This window comes from Ostrea edulis, chromosome 5, assembly GCF_947568905.1.
Source record: "Ostrea edulis chromosome 5, xbOstEdul1.1, whole genome shotgun sequence".
NCBI classification, from domain to species: domain Eukaryota; kingdom Metazoa; phylum Mollusca; class Bivalvia; order Ostreida; family Ostreidae; genus Ostrea; species Ostrea edulis.
The window spans coordinates 34,465,599-34,487,890 of NC_079168.1; the positions used below are offsets into that span (position 1 = coordinate 34,465,599).

The 22,292-nt window shown below is 36.0% G+C and overlaps 1 protein-coding gene across 1 annotated transcript; it reads right to left on the minus strand.

The window, feature by feature from the left end:
- Positions 1–6,696: 6,696 nt before the first annotated feature.
- On the minus strand, positions 6,697–16,329 carry LOC125650695 (uncharacterized). The gene is made up of 3 exons (XM_048879174.2): positions 16,072–16,329; positions 7,320–7,348; positions 6,697–7,171 (listed from the first exon to the last, which is right to left on the minus strand). The coding sequence occupies exons 1-3, from the start codon at positions 16,136–16,138 to the stop codon at positions 6,917–6,919; spliced, it is 351 nt and encodes a 116-aa protein (XP_048735131.1). The 5' UTR covers positions 16,139–16,329; the 3' UTR covers positions 6,697–6,916.
- Positions 16,330–22,292: the final 5,963 nt, after the last annotated feature.

Below are 22,292 nucleotides of genomic sequence, written 5' to 3' on the forward strand. Positions count from 1 at the left end.
GCAATTTTCCTTATTTTCGACTTAATTGTCCAAATATTTTGATTATCATACTGTTTTCTATTGTCCTTTTTGTAAAGGGTAGTAAACATGTAATTTTGACAAACACACACCCTGATTACGGATGGTTGAATTAAACATTTTACTTAAAGAGGGTTGGGTTTTTCATATTACTACTCTTACCAAAAGTTCGACCCCATCCCCATGGAGCGCCAAATTAACATAAACTCAAATAATTGAAGATATCTTCAATTATTTGAAGTTATCATCAATTCAATTATTGCTCTCCTTAATTGAATTAATGCGCGCATTAAATCAATTATTGCTCTCATCAAATTAATTAATGCACGTTTCAATTCAATTATTGCTTTCATCAAATGAATTAATGCGCGCATTAATTCAATTATTGCTCTCTTCCATTCAATTGATGCGCGCATCAATTGAATTAATGAGAGCAATAATAGATTCGATGCGCGCATTAATTCAATCATTGCTCTCTTCAATTCAATTGATGAGAGCATCAATTCCGTGGAAATATTGCTCGCAATAATTAATTTAGAGCTCGGTATAAATAATTTGATGATCTCTTTAATTCAATTGGAGATATCTTTAATTATTTACAATGCTTTTGTATAAGGAATTAATGCGCGCATCAATTTGTTTAAAGACAGCAACAATTTAATTAAAGAGATCATTAATTCAATTGTGGATATGTTGAATTGAAGATATCTTTAATTATATAGTTGCTCTCTCTAAAAGAATTATTGCTCTCTTCAAATGAATTAAAGATATCATTAATTCAATTGATGAGAGCAATTAAATCAATTATTGCTCTCATCAATTGATTTAATGCGCGCATTATATCAAGTATTGCTCTCTTCAATTGAATTGGAGCGCGCATCAATTCAATATTGATTGTTGATATCATTAATTCATTTGAAGAGATCATTAATCCAATTCAAGCGCGCATCAATTCAGCTGAAGAATTAATGCTATCATCAATTCAATTAATATGCGCAATAATTCAGAATTGAAGATATCTTTAATTATTTGAAGAAATCTTTAATTAGATTGTTGTGCGCATCAAATGAATTGATGATATCTTCAAATAATTGAAGATATCTTCAATTATTTGAGTTCATGTTAATTTGGCGCTCCATACATCCCGGGGGGGGGGGGGGGTTGTTCTGGTTCCGCGCATGCATCATATTTCTTTCAGATACTCTGTGTTTCATAAATCATGATGGTATATACTTTGCAAATTCTAGGGGGGCACTTTAGATCCGTGCATGTGATGAAAGAAGGGCTTATCTAAAAGAACCCGCCACTTTCATGCACTTCCACATGCCGTGCGTTTGTCGAAAGATCAGTCACTTACCTATTATTCTGTCTTAGGTTTGACGCGGCCAAGATGTTGGCAGGACTCGAACCCACAACCTCCCGATCATGAAGCAAATGCTCTAACCACAGATACATCGCAACTAGTTAGGTCCCCAATGTGCTCCAAATCGAGCATAAAAAGTACATAGGTCTGTTCTGCGGGCAAATGTGACCCACGAACAGCGAACTTGCATGCACTGCATGGCCGATTAAATCAATTGCAAAAGCTAAGTCGGGTAGATCATGTAAACTTTACTTTAATGAGATCACACTTTTCAATATGAAAAAAATCCATATGACTCGAACAAGGTTCCGTTCCATCGCTACATTTGCGTAATGATCGACATGTTTTATCAAATTCATGTACAATATGTTGATTTCATGGAGCGCCAAATTAACATAACCAGAAATAATTGAAGATGTCTTTAATTAGACCATTTGAAGATATCATCAATTCAATTATTACACGCAATAATTGAATTGATGCGCGCATCAAATCAATTTATAAATTCAATCAATGCTCTCATCAATTCATTCGATGCGCGTAATAATTCAGTTGATGAAGGCAAAAATTAATTTGATGGGCGCATCAATTAAATTATTGCTATCGATTAAATTGATGCACGTATCGATGTGGTGGAATTATTAATTTTGAACTCGGTATAAATGATTTGATGATATCTTTAATTCAATTGAAGATATCTTTAATTAAGAACAACAATTCAATTAAAGAGGTCATTAATTCAGTTGTGGATATGTTGAATTGAAAATATCTCTTATTATATAGTTGCTCTCTCTAAGAGAGTTTTTGCGCGCATTAATTGAATTGATGCGTGCTACAACTCAGTTGAGTTGTTGTTTGTTTTACCTCCTGTCGAGAATTTTTCACCCAGAAGTGCTACAAACTCTGTTTTTAAGGTCATATCCGAAAGACCCGTGATTCTCACTTAAAAATTCTAAATGCCGAGCGTTTTGGCGAATTAGCAATCATTTAATACCTATGTTGACGTCTTAGGTTTGGTACGAGCGGAGCTTAAACTTACGACCTCCCGGTTACGAAGCGAACGATCTACCACTGAGCTACCACGACCGGTTCAGTTGGAGAGAGCAATGATTCAAATATTGCAAGCATTGATCTCGTAGAATTGATGCGCGCATTAATTGAATTATTGCTATCTTCAATTTAATTGCAGCGCACATCAATTCAACTGTTGATATCAATTTTGAAGAGAGCAACAAATCAATTATAGCGCTCATCAATTCAGCAGAATAATTAATGCTGTCCCAAATTCAATTATTTCGCTCAATGATTCGGAATAGAAGACATCATTGATTATTGTTAGAGGTCTTTAATTGAATTGTTACACGCATAAAATGAATTGATACCTAGATATCTTGAGTTATTTGAGTTTATGCTTATTTGGCGCTCCATACGATTCAGTCGTATGTTGCTAACTTATTCACACTCTCTGGCTATTGGCAAGTCTAAACTTTATATAATATATCAATGATTCTCTTCGGCTCACATATTGACGCGAGTGGGACATAGATGTGGGTCGAAACCGAAGTATTCGGAGGAAACCCACGTGACCGAGTAAGTGACCACAATACCCTCTTACATACAACCACTGCCGATCCTGAAGATCGAACTCGTTCATTACAACCATTCACATACCTTCGAACATCTATGTTTGAATCCTTGGCCAACAGAACCCACTTGGTATCCGTACTATATTTTAATTCATGCTAAAAAACTATCCACATTTGTAATAATCATCCGTCATTGGCATAATAATCTGAATTGTAAACTCCATATCGTATTGCTCTCTTCATGAATGGTAAGTATATGACGTAGTGACTATAATGATACTGTAACTTAATCAAGCAATGCAATTGATCTACTAGAAGTTATGCTGATTACTCTTTCTTACAACCATAACGTCTAGATGAGGTTGCACGATGCGCCGTGGTGGATCTCTCACGTGAAAGTCCTACGCCTTCAACCGTCTTTGGGCATCGTGGGAGTCGTAAAAGATTGAGAGGCCGCCCCAACAGTTGTTCAAAACTATAAAGATCGAAGCTGAGGTTTTCAAAGTCGTAATAAAGTCTTCATTTGTAAGTACGTCGTGACCCTATGCTAGTGTGTCGTAGTTGAATCTTCATGCGGATATGGGACCAGTCGAGGTAGTCTAAAGTGGTAAGGTAGCTGCAGAACTGTAGCTCTCTGAGAAAACATTCGGAGAGATCAAATAGCTACAGATCCACTCCTTATAAAAACCTTTGATTTACGGCGCAGAAAAAACCTCGACCGTGTGCATTTTTTCTGCGCCGTAAGTTAAAGGTTTTCATAAGGGCTGGATCTGTAGCTCTCTTAGCTAAGCGTCCAGTATTAGAAATCACGGGTCTTTCGGATATCACAGTAGTCGTTAGTTTGATAAAGAACTTTCACTGATACCGGCCTTCAGATCTGTGCACAGGCCAAGCTTTTTGGGACGTCACCTACAGTTGATGAAATCTCTCTGGGAGTAAAATATCCTTGAATGAGATGTAAAACAATATCCAAACAAGCAAAACAAACGTACGAATGTGGACAATGATCGCACGATATCGCTACGGTCCCGGCACGACTATCGCCATGGTGGCATTGCATTGGAATCTTGATAGTCGTGCCGGGACCGTAGCGATATCGTACGATCATTGTCCACATTCTTTCACTTTCATTGAAGGTATTCTTGCCTTCTGCCATCATGACGTCAACATCTTGATTTTTAGAGCTGATTTTCCTTCTCCCTAACCCATATACCACCTACCATAATACCACTAACAAATTACCATAATACCACTCACAAATTACCATAATACCACTTATAATAACAACACCTACCATAATACCACTCACAAATTACCATAATACCACTCACAAATTACCATAATACCACTTATAATAACACAACCTACCACAATACCACCTACCACAACAACACCTACCACAATATCACCTATACCACAATGATAACTAGCATAATATCACATACATCTACCATAATATCACCTATCACATCACCACCTACCATGATACCACCTAATATAATATCACGTCACCACAATATCACCTATCACATCACCACCTACCATAATACCACTCACAAATTACCATAATACCACTCACAAATTACCATAATACCACTTATAATAACACAACCTACCACAATACCACCTACCACAACAACACCTACCACAATATCACCTATACCACAATGATAACTAGCATAATATCACATACATCTACCATAATATCACCTATCACATCACCACCTACCATGATACCACCTAATATAATATCACGTCACCACAATATCACCTATCACAACACTACCTATAGTACTATAATATAGCTTACCACAATATCATTTATACAACAATATCATCTACCACGACACCATCTATCACAATACCACCTACCATAATATCAACTACCACAATCTCACCTACCACAATACCAACCACCATAATATCAACTACCACAATCTCACCTACCACAATACCGCCTACCACAATATGACTTATCCCATAATACTAACTACCATATCACGTACCCCAATCTCACCTACCACAACACCGCCTACCACATTCTCACCTACCACAATATCACCAACCACAATACCACCTATCACAAATATCACCTATCCCACAATATCAATTACCATATCACCTACCACATTACCTAGTATAATATCAACTATCGCAATATCACCTACCACAATATCAATTACCCCAATATAATCTACCATCATATCACCTACCACATTACCACAATACAACCTACCACAATATCAACTACACCACATCACCTACGACCATATCACCTACCACAATATCATCTACCAACATATCACCTACCACAATATCATCTACCACAATATTAACTACCACAATATCACCTACCACAATATCTATACCACAATATCTATACCACAATATCACCTATCACAATATTACCTACCATAGTGTCACCTACCACAATATCACGTATAATTCACTTGCATTCTATCTCGTTTCTCCAAAAAAATATTGGGGTATATTACCATGTCTGTTTTCGAGTTAGTTTATATTAATAGTTCCTGGTTGTTTGCAAGTAAAAATGTAAAGTTAGCTGAACTTAGCTCTAATATATTACAATGAGAAATATAAATGGACATTTTTAGAACTGTTGAAAAGATGGAGAGAAAAGTTTTGTAACGAATTACGAGTATTGGGGACCCTTGCATTACTAGTTATGGTGAACCACTGAGCTACCCATTCCAATATACAAAGTATGGTAATATTTAAAATACAGTATGAAATTCAAACCTTTTCGGAAATCATACAAGACCTCTTCATGTCGAAGAAGATAAAAAAGTAATTTAGAGAAAATGTCGGAAACGTCGCGGATGCTCCACTTTGTGGATGTCATGTAATTTCCTATGTATCCCAGGGGACAATCACCACACCCTCTCACACAGGACCACTGCGGATCACGTGGATTGAAGTATTGTTGTTAGAGCCTTGATTTAATTAAGCCATGCTTTACCACTCTGACAGCAAACATCACAGGGAAAGTAATCTCGAGGAAAAGCTGCATGAGCACTTGATTTCCTGGTCAATATGGGGGACTTTTCGTCAGAATTCGATACCTGTTCTTACCTACGGTACAATGCTCTCATGGAAACGATCATGTACGATCATGTACTATTGCAAGAATTAGTTGTGGAGTCAGGACGGCAAAATATTGCGATCTTACGTTATTGCTATCCACGAAAACAAAAAATTGGAGAAAACCCACGGAGTAGCAGTCCAAACCTTCGGTAAGCAGTTGGGTGACATTGTAAGAAAGGTATGACTGACATACAAAGGATGTTAATAAAATAAGGCCACAAAAAATTTATATTTATATTTAGATTCTCATCCTGATTTGCAAAAAAAATGGGGCGGGTGGGTGGATTTTATTTTTTATTCTTTAAATGCATATCACACCGCACCAGTTCTTTACAACTACCACATCTTTCCGAATTCTGATTATTACAAACATGACTGGAATCAAACGTCACTTCACAACCACAACGCGCCAATATGTCAGGCAGCCTTTGAAATGATCGGACTTTTTTGTATACCGAACCCGATTTTTTTTTTTGCACACTTTTTTTTTTAAACAAAATAAAAGACAGTGGGGCGGGACGTTTTGAGAGGGGCGGACGGGGATGAGAATCTAAAAATTAATTCTATGTGGCCTAACGAATTCTTGGACGCGTATTTGAGTGAAACTTTACATGGAAGTCGATGCCAAAGATAAATACGATGACTTTAATCACGAATTCAATTCACATCAATTATATATACACAAATAACTTCAACAATTTAAACCATATGCATATAAAATACAACCACAATGCAATTTTGTTAGTCTCTTTTGAGGTTCATTATTAATGTTTTCATTTCCCTCTTAATACTGTGTATTGATTTGATTAAGTTGTTCATATGTGCAGAATGTCATCACGTCATATTATGCTCGTCTGCTTGGTGGTGCCGTTGTGATCCTTGTGGAGACTGTATTGGCGGTGGTGGCGCGGGTATTAGGTCGTGATCTCCACGGGGGTGGGGATGGACCCACCCTTCGTTTGACTGTCTCTGATTTACTACAGCCATTACCACAGCAACAACACCAACATATGCAAATCAATGCGATAAGTCCAATAAAAAATCCGAATCCGGCCAGCAATCCGGTGAGCATATCGTTCGAAAGGAATGTGTTGGTGGCCTGTAAAGAGGATTAATATTTGTTTCATTTCTTTCATAAGTGTTCTCATTTAGTTAATATCAGCTTATAAAACACTTCATTTGCTAGACAAAACTGGCACGAGCGATGATGGTGTTAACATTTTGTTTTAAACAGTATAGATACTCACGACATCTGTGGAATTCGATGCAAACACATCTAGAAAGAAAAATGCGAAAGTTGAATAGGTATAAACGGGTATTTTTGACTGAGATAATCTACATAATCAAAAATGATACGACATGATACGGAATCTAACAACACTCCCCGGAGAAACTACAGAGCAAAATAATACAGTTTATCGTCAGGATTCACTGAGATTGCTAATATCACACGAGTGCTTGATTTGGTCGAAAACGCCGTTCAGCGTCAATTTACAGAAGCGTTTACAAAATCGCGAGTGAAAGACTTTATATAAATTAGTGATCAATGAATAAAAGCTAGACTTTTGATTTCACTAGGGATGCTTTTCGAGAATTAACGCGAATATCAATTACTTGGGTATAATAAGGAATTTACAGTATAAAAATGAATGGCATATTGATTCATCATTTCAATTAAGTATAATTAAAAATGTATACATGTATATATAATTAAAATAAAGAAGCAGGAAAATATGCAGTTCAAAAATATATTCAAATCATTAGCGCTTTCTGGATTTTTACATCCATCCTATGGTGAATACAAATGTATTCATTCATATATATATGTAAATACAAAATACACTAAAACGGTGTCACATATGTTTTCTCAGGAGGCAGAATTTATTCAAAGGCTTCTACATGAGAAGAAAAAATCTCTTGCCGTGGCCTTCAAATCGACATTTCGACGACGTTTTATCTATTAACAATACTCATTTTCATCCATATTTCGATTCAATATATCCCAATAAAGTCGAAATAAAAGACACCACACAGTCTTCCATGTCTACTCCATATCTGGATATTTTATTGAACTTAGATGTCAACGGCAAACTAACAACACAACTTTATGACAAACGAGATGTCTTCAGCTTCTCCATCGTCAACTTCCCATATTTGTGTAACATTTTTCTATCATCACCTACATATAGTGTTTATGTCTCTCTACTGATTCGATATGCTTGATAATGTTCTGCTTATGATCAAATTTCAAATCAAAGTAAGCTTCTAACAAATAAGTTGATGTTACAGGGGTTTCAACAGTCTCGTTTAAAAGCAACATTTCGCAAATTCTATGGTCGTTATAATTATCTAATTTGCATATACAAACCATCATTGGGTCGAATGCTGTCTGGTGTGTTTCATACTAATTGTTAGGTCGTTCTTTAAATACTAATTTTGACTACGGATTACTCCGTTATAGGGCTCATGGTGGGTGTGACCGGTCAACAGGGGATGCTTACTCCTCTCGGGCACCTTATCCTGTCTCTGGTATGTTCAAGAGTCCGTGTTTGCCCTTTTAATTATGTATTGTGAGATTGATCACTGTTCGTTATTTTCACTTGTTCATGTATTCGTGAGTTTGTCAGCTATAGATACGAATGCTTGATAATGAATGTAATCTCATGTAAACAATGTCCAATGGGTAAGGTGTCGGAATTGTTAGAATTGAAGTAACCGTGTTATTCCTCTTTTAAGCGCGGTATTTAAATTGCGATTTCTGATTATCACTCTGGTATATAGTGTTATAAATCCGCGGTGCGGCTCAGTGTTTGGCTGACTTCTGAGGATTTCGCAGTAACCCTACTGTCTATGATATCGGGTGCATTAAGTGGGTTAATGATATCGATATATGCTATAAACGAGCTGTAACCGAAGCCATTATTTTTCTGGTTTGAAATTGTATCCCGCCGGCAAATTGCATTGATTTTCAAACTTATGAAGTGCATCTTGGCATTGGGATTCTAGCAGTTAATTTCTATACAAATAAAGGTTAAAAACGACTAAATGCCGATAATAAGGTATTATTTACATTCTCCGTCATTAATTTGCAGATTAGTGTGGGTTTTAACTTTTTTGTTCCTTTTACTGATATTAAGGTCAAATACCAAAGAATATCTCTTTTTTATGTTAATGGTCGAAAATGCCTATAAAAATTACAAAGAAATAACTCATAATCATGGAATTCCTCTGCACTGGCCCCTTTCTTCACGCAGTTGTATTTATATAATCAACTTATATTTCAGCCTAAGCTTGGTCTTTTCTTGAGTTTTCTGTCATTACACCAGGTTGCTAACATTAAAGGGTATATTCTTTTACCGTTAAATACCAACTTTGGTGGCGTTGTGAGTATTAAGGTGATCAGTGCTGTACAGATATATGTACAATGTTCGATCTTAAAGGAAGTACATACGAGTCGTTCTCCACGAAACTAGGTATCATCGAAGCAGTAGAATTCGACAAATCTACGAAATTTGACGCCTGCGAAAATTAATGACACGAAACTAAAGTATTTGATAAAGAATACAGTGTACTTAACTCTGTTTCTTAAAAGAGGGCATCATCTAAAAGATAGTGAAACTTCTTTTTCAGGTTCTAAAGTGTACTAAAATGTGATCATATGGTATTTCATGATCTATGGTTAACCAAATAGGATGCTAGGTCTCGTGGAGGTAAAAATCTATGGATTTCAGGTCTGAATTTAAAAAATAAATATTGATTAATAAATTTCCTTGCTGGCCAAAACTGGGTCAATAACATTTTTATTAAGATGTCAGCTGTCTTGTTTCACTTTAGGTATAAGCAGAGGGTTAATGCGAGCCACTGCTGACACAATTAATAATAAATGTGGTGTTTTCTGAATGAATTTTACCCTTTTCCGAACTTTGTTATAAAAGTCATGTCTTTCAAGACTCTTTGATGTATCACATATGCAGGATAATATCATACTAGTAATGTATAATATTTTTTATGTTCTTGAATTATGATATCATACTAATAATGTATAATATTTCACGACAGAGATCAACAACCTGTATTGTCACCGTTTTATTCTTGCAAAAGACGTTCCGATGATTTATGTTAACGTTTCGTTGATGATGCAGCGGGGTGAGATGGTGAAGATAGTGTCCTTTTTTTCTAAAACTGTTTGTGTAAGATGGTTGGTCGTTCAATGCCCTTTTCCGGAATCAGACCTATTTTAGAGTGTGTGTTTCTCTGTGACCCCGGTCTGAGAACCGGGACGAGACTCCTGTTATACCAAAAAGTCGCCAAATTAAGCCCAGTGCTTTGTGTACAGAAACCTTTATTATGGATTATTGGGTCCGTTGCCTTTAAATGAAATGCTCAATCTACAATTGAAGCATTTTATAAGCAAAATCAATACCATTTTAAGTCTCTCATTACATCGCTGAGATCAGCGAGACTTTAGGGACGCCGGAAATGTTGATTGCGCAAGAAAAACAGTGTTCTGAGTTTCCATCGAGCGGCCAACAGAGCATAAAGCGCTGGTACCGACAAGCAATTCCATGGCTGTCTCAAATATTACCCAATTGTGCATTTTTTACACGTGACTCATCCATTCAATTTTTATCATTTATGGCGTAATCAATTCTTTCCTAACAATGGTCTGGGGACTTTTGATTTCCAATTGCAATTTTATATCCCTAGCATTTTTTTTATATTGCCTGAAAGACATAATGCTTAAGATTCATATAAATACAAGAAAAAAATGTCTTCACAAATTGAAAGCAGTAATAAATCGGCATTTTATATTTTTCTTGGAATATATTACAAATATGAGACATAATCAGCGATTGTTTACAAGAGTGGAATAAATGGTTCAAACCCCTATTAAAAATTGTGATAGAGAGCATTTTTGTATCAAATGTCCCGTTTCGTGACATCGGGCCATTGAACGTATACTGAAGAGGACAACGAACACGTTAATTTAATTATTCACCAACATTGATTGCGCCAGGTACAGCATTAATTGTATTCCCCAGCAATTTAAGATTGTCGACAACTCATTTGCATTACCATTATGTCCAGATTTCTGATATCTTCATTAATTTGATCATTTTACGCCGTGGTGAACAATGAGGACGTGCACCTTTTATATCTACAGCTGATGTTTCTGATGGAAACATTAAAGCCGATCGGTTTAGCACACGCAGAACATTTTTGAGATACATTGTATTTAATACTACTTAGTACTCATGACCTTTAGAAATTAAAATCACGAAATTTCCCTCAAGGAATAGAATTTGTAGATATTTTACCCATCCCTAAATTCATTCGTGCCTGGTTGAAACTTTTTGTTTAAGGTATTTTTGTCTTGGCACAATCTAACGAGAGTTTGTACGTCAGAGCTGTCCTAGATTGTACGAACGTTTTTCTTTTTCCCTAGAATTTCTATTACAGTAGTGCTTGTTCAATCTGCGAAAAATTAATGATACAGAAACCAATAATGACGTACACATTTCGAACACGTAGGGGGGTGGAGTTTGGTTGTTGTGTTGTAAATGTGTAAAAATTCCAGATTAGTAAATGACGGGGTCTTCCTTCTCGATATCAGTTTATCTAATGTAGCTACAGAACTGTAGCTCTCTCGGGTTTATTCCAATTGTCCCCAGAGAGCTACGGTTCTGCAACTACATTCATTCACGAAGTAAGCGATTTTTTTTTTTTTTACTGCTAATGATTGTTACACCAATTGTCTGAATAGAATGACATGTCTACACACGTCTGCAGGAAGAAGCAAATCAAAATTTAGTTTTATTCGACTATTGTGGAATTGAGTTACTTCATCTATTAACATTATATGTCGATTCGATATGTCCCAGTGAACTCGAAATAAAATACACCACAGATGCAGTCTTCTACATCTGCTTGATATTAAAATATTTTATTGATCATGGATGTTTTCGGCAAACTAACACCCCAACTTTATGACAAACGGGATGATTTCAGCTTCTCCATCGTCAACTTCCCATATTTATGTAGCAATGTTCCATTATCACCTGCATATGGTGTTACTGTATTTCAACTGACTCGATAAGCTAGAGCTTTTCCGCGTATGATCAGTTTTTAAATCGAGGCAGACTACTGACAATTAGTTGATGTTACAGGAGTTTCAACGGTCTTGTATAAGTCAGCATGTCAGCATTTCGCAAAATTTTATGGTCGTTATATAACGATATGATCTAATTTCCAATACAACCTGTCATTAGGTAAAATGCTGTCTGACATATTTCATACCAAATGAGGCCGTTCTTTGTAAACACACTGATTTTGACTACAGATTACCCCGTTTACCTGAACGAGATATAGGGCTTACGGCGGTTGTGACCGGTCAAGAGGGGATGCTTATCCCTCCTGGGCACCTGGTCCCACCTTTGGTATACATGTCCAGGGGTCCGTGTTTGCCCTACTCTTAATTTTGTTTTCTTTATAGGAGCTATGAGATTAATCCCTGTTCGTTATCCTTTACAACATATAACGCTTGTGAATGTGCGGATTGATGGAAATTTGAAAGTGGGTACTGCCTTCTAGGTATACATATGCATTTTTATTCTTACTACATAATCATATACTTAGTAGAGTAATGGTACAAAAATTCCTACATATAAACCTAAAGTCCATTTTTCACACGGAGAATGTGTACAATTTCTTGTGAATATCTTTATCTGCCTGATATTATATGCATTTTTAACTTTCAATTTTTATTTATCACCAAGAAACGTACGCTTCAAGTTGCTGTATAAAATAAACTTCCCACGTGATATGATTCGTTGTACGTCATCCTATCCGTGCTTTATGTCGGCTCTTTATGTGATGTCAATTTTTTAAATGAGAATCAGTCACCACATATATACTGATAAATGTTCAAGTTGCATTAATTCGGGTGTTTCCTTTTCAATCTCTGATCTTCATCCAGCATGACCTCAAAGCAGAATTCGTGCAAGCAAAATCCCTCATGGCGAATTCATTTTATATTATCCCGCCATTTTGTTACATTATGCCAATTACAATATCAAATGATTATATTACGTGCTACTAGATGAATGTCAACTCTGGATTATTTCATGTCAAAAGTTTATTGCAATGAGAAAACAAGTTTACACAATTTTTCTTCCAATTATTACTTGTTAAAGGAATACCAATTCGTCATCCAGACATATTGACGTGTGTTGCGTGTTCTGAATACATGCATGTTCTAAAATCACCACACCAATATATCAACTCCCCGTTAAGGGACGTCAGAAGTCCACTACATGATGTCATTATCTTATAATATGTTCGTACTTTATCTGTTAATTGTTTATTACGAGATGTCAAAAGTGTATCAGTTTATTCATAATATCTTTACATTGTAGGAGTTAACGTATCTTTACATTATGCGATGGATTTATTGATATTGACTGATTGTTGTTTAACGTCCCATAGAAATATTTTACTCGTTTCGGGACGTCGCCAACAGTTTGATTCAGACCTATGCTACGGACTCCGTTCGCTGCACTGAGAGCCTGTTTCAGTCATGGAACAGGGCCTAGCAATCTCTACATAATGCCTCTGTCAACGTCTCGAGGTTTTTTTTCTTCAAGATTCTTATAAAACGGTGAAAATGCTCAAATAAAATATGAATTCGACTTTAGTTGCAAATATATACGTAATTTTAAATCAATATTAAGAAGATGACAAGTCTTTCTGTGACACAAGAAGCACTGAATTGTGTTGAAACGCGGATATCGTTCGATTACACTATATAGGTATAGTGTAGATATGCATTGTAATAGGAAATTAAAACTACAGGAAACTATAGGAAATTAAAACTACAATAAGTTGTTTGTCCTATATTTTCCGGATATTTCATAAACTAGTTCTTGGTATTATTTTCATTAACCGTGAAAAAGTGGATTTACACATGGAAAAACACTACGTTGAATGTAAGCGTAAGGAACGATAACGCTGGGTGAAGATTGAAGGTCTTGATTCATCCAAAAGACCCGCGATTACTGCATCAAAATGTCGATCGTAGTACGACTCAAGTTTATCAAGGTCAGGAACCAGTGCCGTGAAGGTCCCGTCATTATATGTTGTAAACGTTATCGTTGGAGCGGACGATTTATAAAGTTCAATAAAATATCCAAGTTTGAAGCAGACGTGGAAGACACCGTGGTGTCCTTTATTTCGAGTTCACTGGGATATATCTAATCGACATTTGAATGAAAACGATTATTGTTAATAGATAAAACGTCATCGATATGTTTGTATGTCTAGTTGAATGCTACAGCAAGATATTTTTCTTCTCGTGTAGAAATTGTTGAATAAATTCTGCCTCGTAAGAATATAAAAACAGGTCAGCTAATATAGGAACACTTTTCGTGTCCACGGAAATTCCAACAGGCTGTTGGAAGACATAATCACCGAAGACTACGAAGATATTGTCAATGAGGAACTCGTTTAATATCAACTTCAGAGTACTTGTGCGTAGAATCAGAGTAGTGTTTAACAAAGCAATTTTTATTAAATGACTGATCACAAGATATGAATATTTCCTTTTCACATTTTTATTAATAATGTCAAAAAGTCTAATCTTTAATTTATCGTGGGAAATGGTCGTGTAGAGTGTTGAAATATCATACGTTTAAATGTTGTTGATTTGATTGAGAAACATTTTGTGATCTCAAATTTACTATAAGTTTTTAAAAATTTTCTTATAATTCACATTTAATTTACACCACTTCTGGCATATGTCGTGGCACAATACGTTTGAATCTTTTTCTTCACAGCAGTTAATATTTTCGTGAAGAGCAAGGATAGGGGTTTGTAGAATATTTACCGGATCCAGCAATGTATCTATGTTTTCAATTAAGACTTTTTGTAAAGTTTAGGAATCCTGGGCCACGATTTACAAAAGAATCACGACAAGGACCAAAATCTTCTCTTGCAATTTATTTATTCTTTACCATCGATTGAATTCTGATTTGAATGTGAATAAGAATTTTGTTATTTCATATAATAAAGTATTATCTCACAAAATTATTCAATTGACGAGTTCTTAGAACTGTGTAACATTTTTAGTCTTGATTGAAGTTCTTTTGTAAAACAAGGCCCAGTATAGTTACGTTATATCCCATTCATTCGTTCCATTGACTGGGATACTTAATGTATTTAAAACTGAAGCATGCTTTTGAAGAATTTCTTCTCCTGAAAGGGAAATGTTTACTTTAATTAAAGCAAACCATATCCATTCGCTAACTTTTATCGCAAGGTTTCACCATTTTATTCCACAGGTTTGAAGACGAGAAATGACGGTGATAATTTTCAGTAAGAGCTTTTAAAGTTTATAATGATAACAATCCTCTACCACAAAGATAAATACTATATTTTGTGTTTACTTGAACGATAAAAGTCCCTTTCTCGATGTTAAAAAAAAAAATGAAGTAAACTAATATTTTTTTAAAAGTCAGACCGTTTAGAAATCTTATTTCATTTACAATTTCTTAGTTTCATATACCCCTCCTGAGTTTCGGGGATGGGGAAAAATTATATCTATATGAGTTGAAATTGCAATATGTGGGGATGTATCGAGTGTTTTCAGTTTGTAAATTTGTAAAGGTGGTGTTCTTTAAAAAAAAAAATGATAATTCATATTCATTATTCATCGGTTATTAAAAACAAGAGAATACGAAAACCCAAATGAAAAAAAAAATTTAAGTTCAGTTGGAAACTGCGGAGAAAAAAATTTATTGTCTGGTAACTTCTTGCTTTCGCAAGCCAACAATTTTCAGTAAATTTATTGCTGATGTAATTAAAACGAAATAAAATCCTATCCATTTGTAGTTATAGACATTTATCAATATTTTAAGAATTATTTTGACATATCATCCTAATCTTTGAAGATTACGAAAGATTGAATATATCTAACGAATTCAGAATGCTTTTCAAAATACTCACCGTTTGGTAACATAATTTGCATCAACGAATACTGCACTATCTGTATTATTCTCCGTGTTTTGATCATTTCGACAATTTTTGTTCAGTACTATTATCAAAGGGTTTTGTCCTTATTTAACTGTAAAATTCTCTTTTGCATATTGTAACATTTTCTTCCAATTCGAAAGTGGTGAACATGCCTTCACAGAATCCCCATCTTCAATGTGCAATTACCTCTGAAATTTCACGCATGCGCTTGGAATTGGTTGATGAAACTGCAAGATAGAAGTGAAAATCATTGCACCTGTATTGCGCGATCAATTATCAACTATATCGATTGTTTAGAAATGGTCATCGGGCTTTGTTTGGGGGGTTTTACTGATAATTCACGAGTGTTTCTCCATCACAGGAAACACAAAACCTATCCAATCACGATGTGACCTTTGATTTTATGCTCAGGAAATCCCCGATACTCGCAGTTAATTGGTCTTTTGTTTTTATGTGACTTGTTTTAGTGTTCTTGTGGGATGACTTCGGGTGAAAAGTACACTCATGGTCAATGTTGTCCCATGCGAACAGTAGCATCAAAGCAAAACAGGCGCATTCAAATACGCAGTCCTAATTGAAATCTATTGACACACAATTAAAACTGTATGGACAATCCGTAAACAAACTTGATTCAAATGTGGAATTCGGACAGAAATATTTATTTTGCATTTGAAGGACACATATATCACAGCCCGTGTCTAAAACAATGGGTATTGTGAACACAACAATTGAGGGAGGATTTTTAGAATGGTTTCTGTTGAAGACGCTGTATGAAGCTATAAAATCAATGTTATCACATCGGATCTGTCACTAACTAAATCCATTCAAACGGCATCCTTGACGATGGGTTGTTGTAAAATACCTGCACTAGATGGCCATTGCTATTGGTGTACGTGGGTCGTACGCCTTAGCAACAAACAAGGAACAATTACGAAACAAGGGCTTTATCTGCGATTATTTACCGGTGTAACATTTTTACCAAATTTCCTTTACATGACATAGTGGCTCTAGTTCCACTTCACGACACGTGTAGTGCTGTCTTTAATATCACTCAGATAATTTAAAACAAAAATAACTTGGAAAAAAAAATATTTCGGAAAAAAGACTTCATCAAACGGTTGAAGGGTTTGGGATACATAAGATGCATTCGTATTGTTGGCAGTAATGAAGGCCAATGCCGCTTTTGATCCATAAAGTTTCTGACTGAAACAATGAATCGATTGCTAGGAGGCGTGAATAGTGCTGAAAACAGGTATATGTGGCGCAGTGCTCAATTAATATTGTTTAATTAGGATTCCCGATGAACTCTAACGGCACCTTGAAACAAATGCGAAATCCCAGTGAATCAGAAAGACGTATCTAACCATAAAAATCTAGATTGTTCTGTTTGTGCTACGTACCGCCTAAATTAGCAGGAAACGGGAACCTCTATCATTACATATTGATGAATCAGCAAAGTTTTCTTATATAGAAGATGTTGAGAGCTGGTTCGCTGAAATTACACAATCTCTCTCTCTCTCTCTCTCTCTCTCTCTCTCTCATAGCTGATAATGATAAAAGTAATCAATATTTGGGTACTAAAAACCTTGAATCATTAGTGGTATAACAATGCGAGATTATTTGATCCGTCACGTTTTTGATCCGACACGTGTTTGTCTGTTTGTTGCTGGCTTGACTACCATATCAAAGACGGTACTTACTAGGGCGTCCAGATTGCAAGTCTGAAGCATATATATTTCAGAAAGGATGGGCAATGCTTCTGTTTCGATTTATGAATGATGGTCTGATTATGTATTGTTTGTGTCGTCTCCCGGAGTACAATTTTGCTTTTTATCATACAACGCCACAATTAATGTACCTTTGCGCACCGTCACGTTAGGACATTATAATTAATTCTGGAGTCGGGAAATGCTGTTGTTTGTCGTATTTCTTGTTTATCTTGTCTGTTTTGGTTGAATATCCTTATTTTGTTTGGGGGAAGCTAGGCTTATTAAAACTGCACCGGTGCTGATTATAGTTAATGTAACTCCATACTCGAAGTTTTATCTGATACATGTATAAAAAGTGTATTTATTTCCATTTATAAGAGTAGAAACTAATGAATTATCAAATAAAATATATCGGTAATCAAACTTTTTAATTTCATATATATATATATATATATATATATATATATATATATGAGTTATGAGATTGATCACTGTTCGTTTATCTTCACCTTTCATATATGGAATCATACCGGTATATCACCGTCAGAAAATTGCAATTTTCCTTAAAGTGTCATCAAAACATCTGTTATGACGATATAATAGCATTCATAACAATTTCATGAAACTGTTTCTTCACAAAAATATACAAAATGTCTGTAAAATATAAAGGAAATCAATCATGTAATAGACTTGATAAAGAAATCAATAAAAACACAGCTATTGCCCTTGGGCTCAATTTTTTGAAACTTTACGTTGATTATTTAAGGAATGACGTTTTTTAAAATTCTGGGGCAAGTTATACGAGTATAACCTGGTTTGGGTCAGTTTACGCTTTATAATTACCATTGATACAGATTATCTGTAATGAATAAATCCAAAAGCATGAAACATTTCTAAACATAATTTTGTGTTTAAAGCCATGAAAAGTCAAAAGCTTCCGGGGACATCATGCTCTTCGGTAAAATGTAGAGTTTTTCAGGATCTTCCAGTAAAGTTCTCTCTCTCTCTCTCTCTCTCTCTCTCTCTCTCTCTCTCTCTGTTTTACATTGGCGGATAGCAACAACAAATATCCAGTTTTAAAATAGCCAAACATACTACTTAATTCATGTCAATTTTATTGTTATTTTTACGGAAAAAATTCCGAAGATAATCGAAATAATACTGGGGTGGGGGGGGGTGAGGATGAAATTATAGTTTGTGGTATTGTCATTGAAAATAAAGTACAGTATTTAGTGGATAATGTGCTGCAGACGTATTTAAGAAAACCAATTAATGCATTTTAAGAATAGAATACCCATAACGCGTCTGAGACGTTCAGCCCATGAATTAAAGATAGAGAGAAAGAAATGTATATTAACACAGAAAGAACAAAGAGAGAGAGAGAGAGAGATTGACATACGAAATAGAGGACGAATTTCACTTTGTCTTAAAATGTTCCCACTTTCTCGAATTACGAGTTAAACAATATACATTAAGAGTTTACCAATAGTATGTATAATGTCTCTGGTTACAAAACCACACGAGTAACAAAGAATCGTTAATCAGTGGTGTAATTTTCATTCAATGGTCTAGTGTCGTAAATGGTCGCGGTAGCCTAGTAGTCGGGTGCTGATCCGCAATTTAAAAAAAACCTGATCCGCAATAAAAAAAAAAAAAAAAAACAACAACAAACCCTGATCCACAATATAAAAAAAAAACCTGATCCGCAGTAAAAAAAAACTGCTCCGCAATAAAAACTCGACTATAAAACCGTATTATTGTCGAGTTTGGTTAAATTTCAGCGTGTGTGGGTTGACTCTTCTTTTCTTTTTGTAATTGAACTAAAATTATACATTTTTCAGTCTTCAAAAGATGGGGCAATGACCCACTACAAATGAAAAATGTAAAAATCTTGTACAAAGTAATACCTGTTTGCAAAAAAAATGTTCATAGTCCCTTGCATTGCATCGCCGCAAGCCACGGCTGAAATATACGCTCATTTCTATGGAATCCGGATAGGGCCACGTAGTTCACTATCGCACCATCGAGGTTTGGGTCGATGGTGCGATAATGCGATGACAATGGTACGATGGCGCGATACTGCGATAATGATAGTGCGATACTGCGATGACGTGATAGTACGGTGGCGATGATGCGATAGCGCGATACCGCTGGTGCGATGACGATGTAGCGATGCTTTATAGTGGCATCGCGTTATCGCATCATGTCATCGCAGTATCGCTCCATCGCAATATCGTTATTGCATTATCGCGCCATCGTTATCGCGCTACCGCACCATCGACCCGAACCTCGATGGTGCGATAGTGAACTACGTGACCCTATCCGGATTCCATACATTTCAGCCGTGGCTTGCGACGATGCTTGCATTGAAGACGGTATATCTTGCATGATTTAATTCCCCAAGAATAGTATAAGCAAATTGGTCCAGTAGTCTACACTGGGTACGCTGGGCACCAGAGTAATTTACCTCCGGGGTCGAGAAATGTTGTTTTGAAATATACATGTATACTAGATGAAAAAAGAAACGTAAGTTCGGTTTTTGAAATATAACTTTTTGGTTTTTGTAATATAATGTTACACGTGGCCGAAATTTAATCAAATTTGACACCGAGCTACCTCTGTGCACTGTGAAAATGTTCTTCAATTAAAATTCAGCCAACCATAACCCCACTCGACGCTGTATGTTTTCAGCAGATTTTTAAAAAAAGGTTGCATCCGGGGTACTCCTGCCCCATAATCTCGGCTGAGATTCGGCTTGGCTGAATATTTGGACTGACGCCTTCACCGAATCTCGGAGCAGTCCTTCATAATTCATGTCTGGAAATTTACTTTCAGCTTCGGTCAGTTCTAGCAATTAATGTGCACTTAGGTGACACTGCTATTAGGTGACACAGCCAAGCCGAATCTCAGCCGAGATTATCCTGCACCATAGTAAATCATTACAAACGAACATAAGAACGGTACAGATCAGCTACACATAGCATTTCTTTCCGAAGCGATTGTAGAGCGAAAAGCCGCGACTAATGAAGTCGATAGGGATTGGACCACTGCTCTGATAATGCAGGGGCATCGTTACCTTAGCTTACCTTCTATGTGGTTTCTGCACGGAGGTCCATTTGGTCCTCTATATGCAGTTCTTCTTCTAGTCTTTCCTGTGTCATCTTTCTTCCGGTGTAGTTGTATTCAGCTGTGTAATCAAATAACATTTCTTGGTTCTCCCAGAATTTGTCAAATCTATTTTCGAATTGATGCACTTTCTTTGATGCGATTACATTTTCGGGCAAAGAGTTCCAGATGTCCACAACTCTGTTTGTGAAGCTGAATTTACGGAGGTCTAGTCTACTTCTTTGTTTCTTTATTTTCATTGAGTTTCCTCTAGTTATATCATTATAGCTTAGTTCAAACATTCCTGGTGTTACTCTCTTGTCATAAATTCCATTTAGTATCTTGAATGTTTCAATCATGTCCCCTCTCAAACGACGAAATTTGAGTGTTGTAAACTTTAACCTTTTTAATCTCTCTTCATAATTTAAGTTTTTCATCTGGGGTAACATTTTTGTCGCTCTTTTCTGTACATTTTCAACTGCCTCGATGTCTTTTTTCTTTTACGGTGACCAGACGCTACTTGCGTATTCCAAATGTGGACGTACCAAAGACTTAAATAGTAATGTGAATGTTCTATTGTCCATGAAGCAAAATGAACGTCTCATTAATCCTGCTATTTGGTTTGCCTTGTTTATTTGATCTGTATGTGCTTTTAAAAATTTTAATTCGAGTCTATTGTTACTCCTATGTCTTTTTCGCTATCAACATTCTCTAACACTGTTCTTTTTCCATCATAAGTTTTCATGGTGTAGTTATGGTTCATAATATTTTTGCCTCTATTCAATACTGGTAATATTTTGCATTTGTCCGGATGAAATTTGAGAAGGCATGTTTCATTCCAATCGAAAAGACTGTCCAAATCTGATTGTACCACATTAGTACCGTCATCACTGTTGATTTCCTTGAAAATTTCACACCCGTAGCCAGGGGGGGGGGGGGGGGGGTTGGGGGGGGTTCGTGGAGTTCGTACGAACCCCCCCCTTGAAAACTACTAAGCACTATTAAAGTCGGCATTTTGTTTGAATTGTGACTATTAAAGTCGGGATTTTTTATGAAAATTCATAGTAAAAAAGACATGATTCCAAAATTCAAATTAAGTGCCAGGAAATTGCTAGATTGCAGGATTTTGCACCAAATACCCCAGACCCCCTGCCGTAGTGGCACCTCGCGGTGCGAGGTGACAGACTCGCGTTGCGAGTCTATTTACCCCCCCCCCCCCCCTTGAAAAATCCTGCCTACGGGCCTGAATTTTATTGTAATTGGCAAACAGAAAAAAACTCTGATAAAACATTCTCTGGTAAGTCACTTATGAAAATTACAAATAGCACTGGTCCTAAAACTGAGCCTTGTGGTATTCCACTCTTAACTGGTGCCATTTAG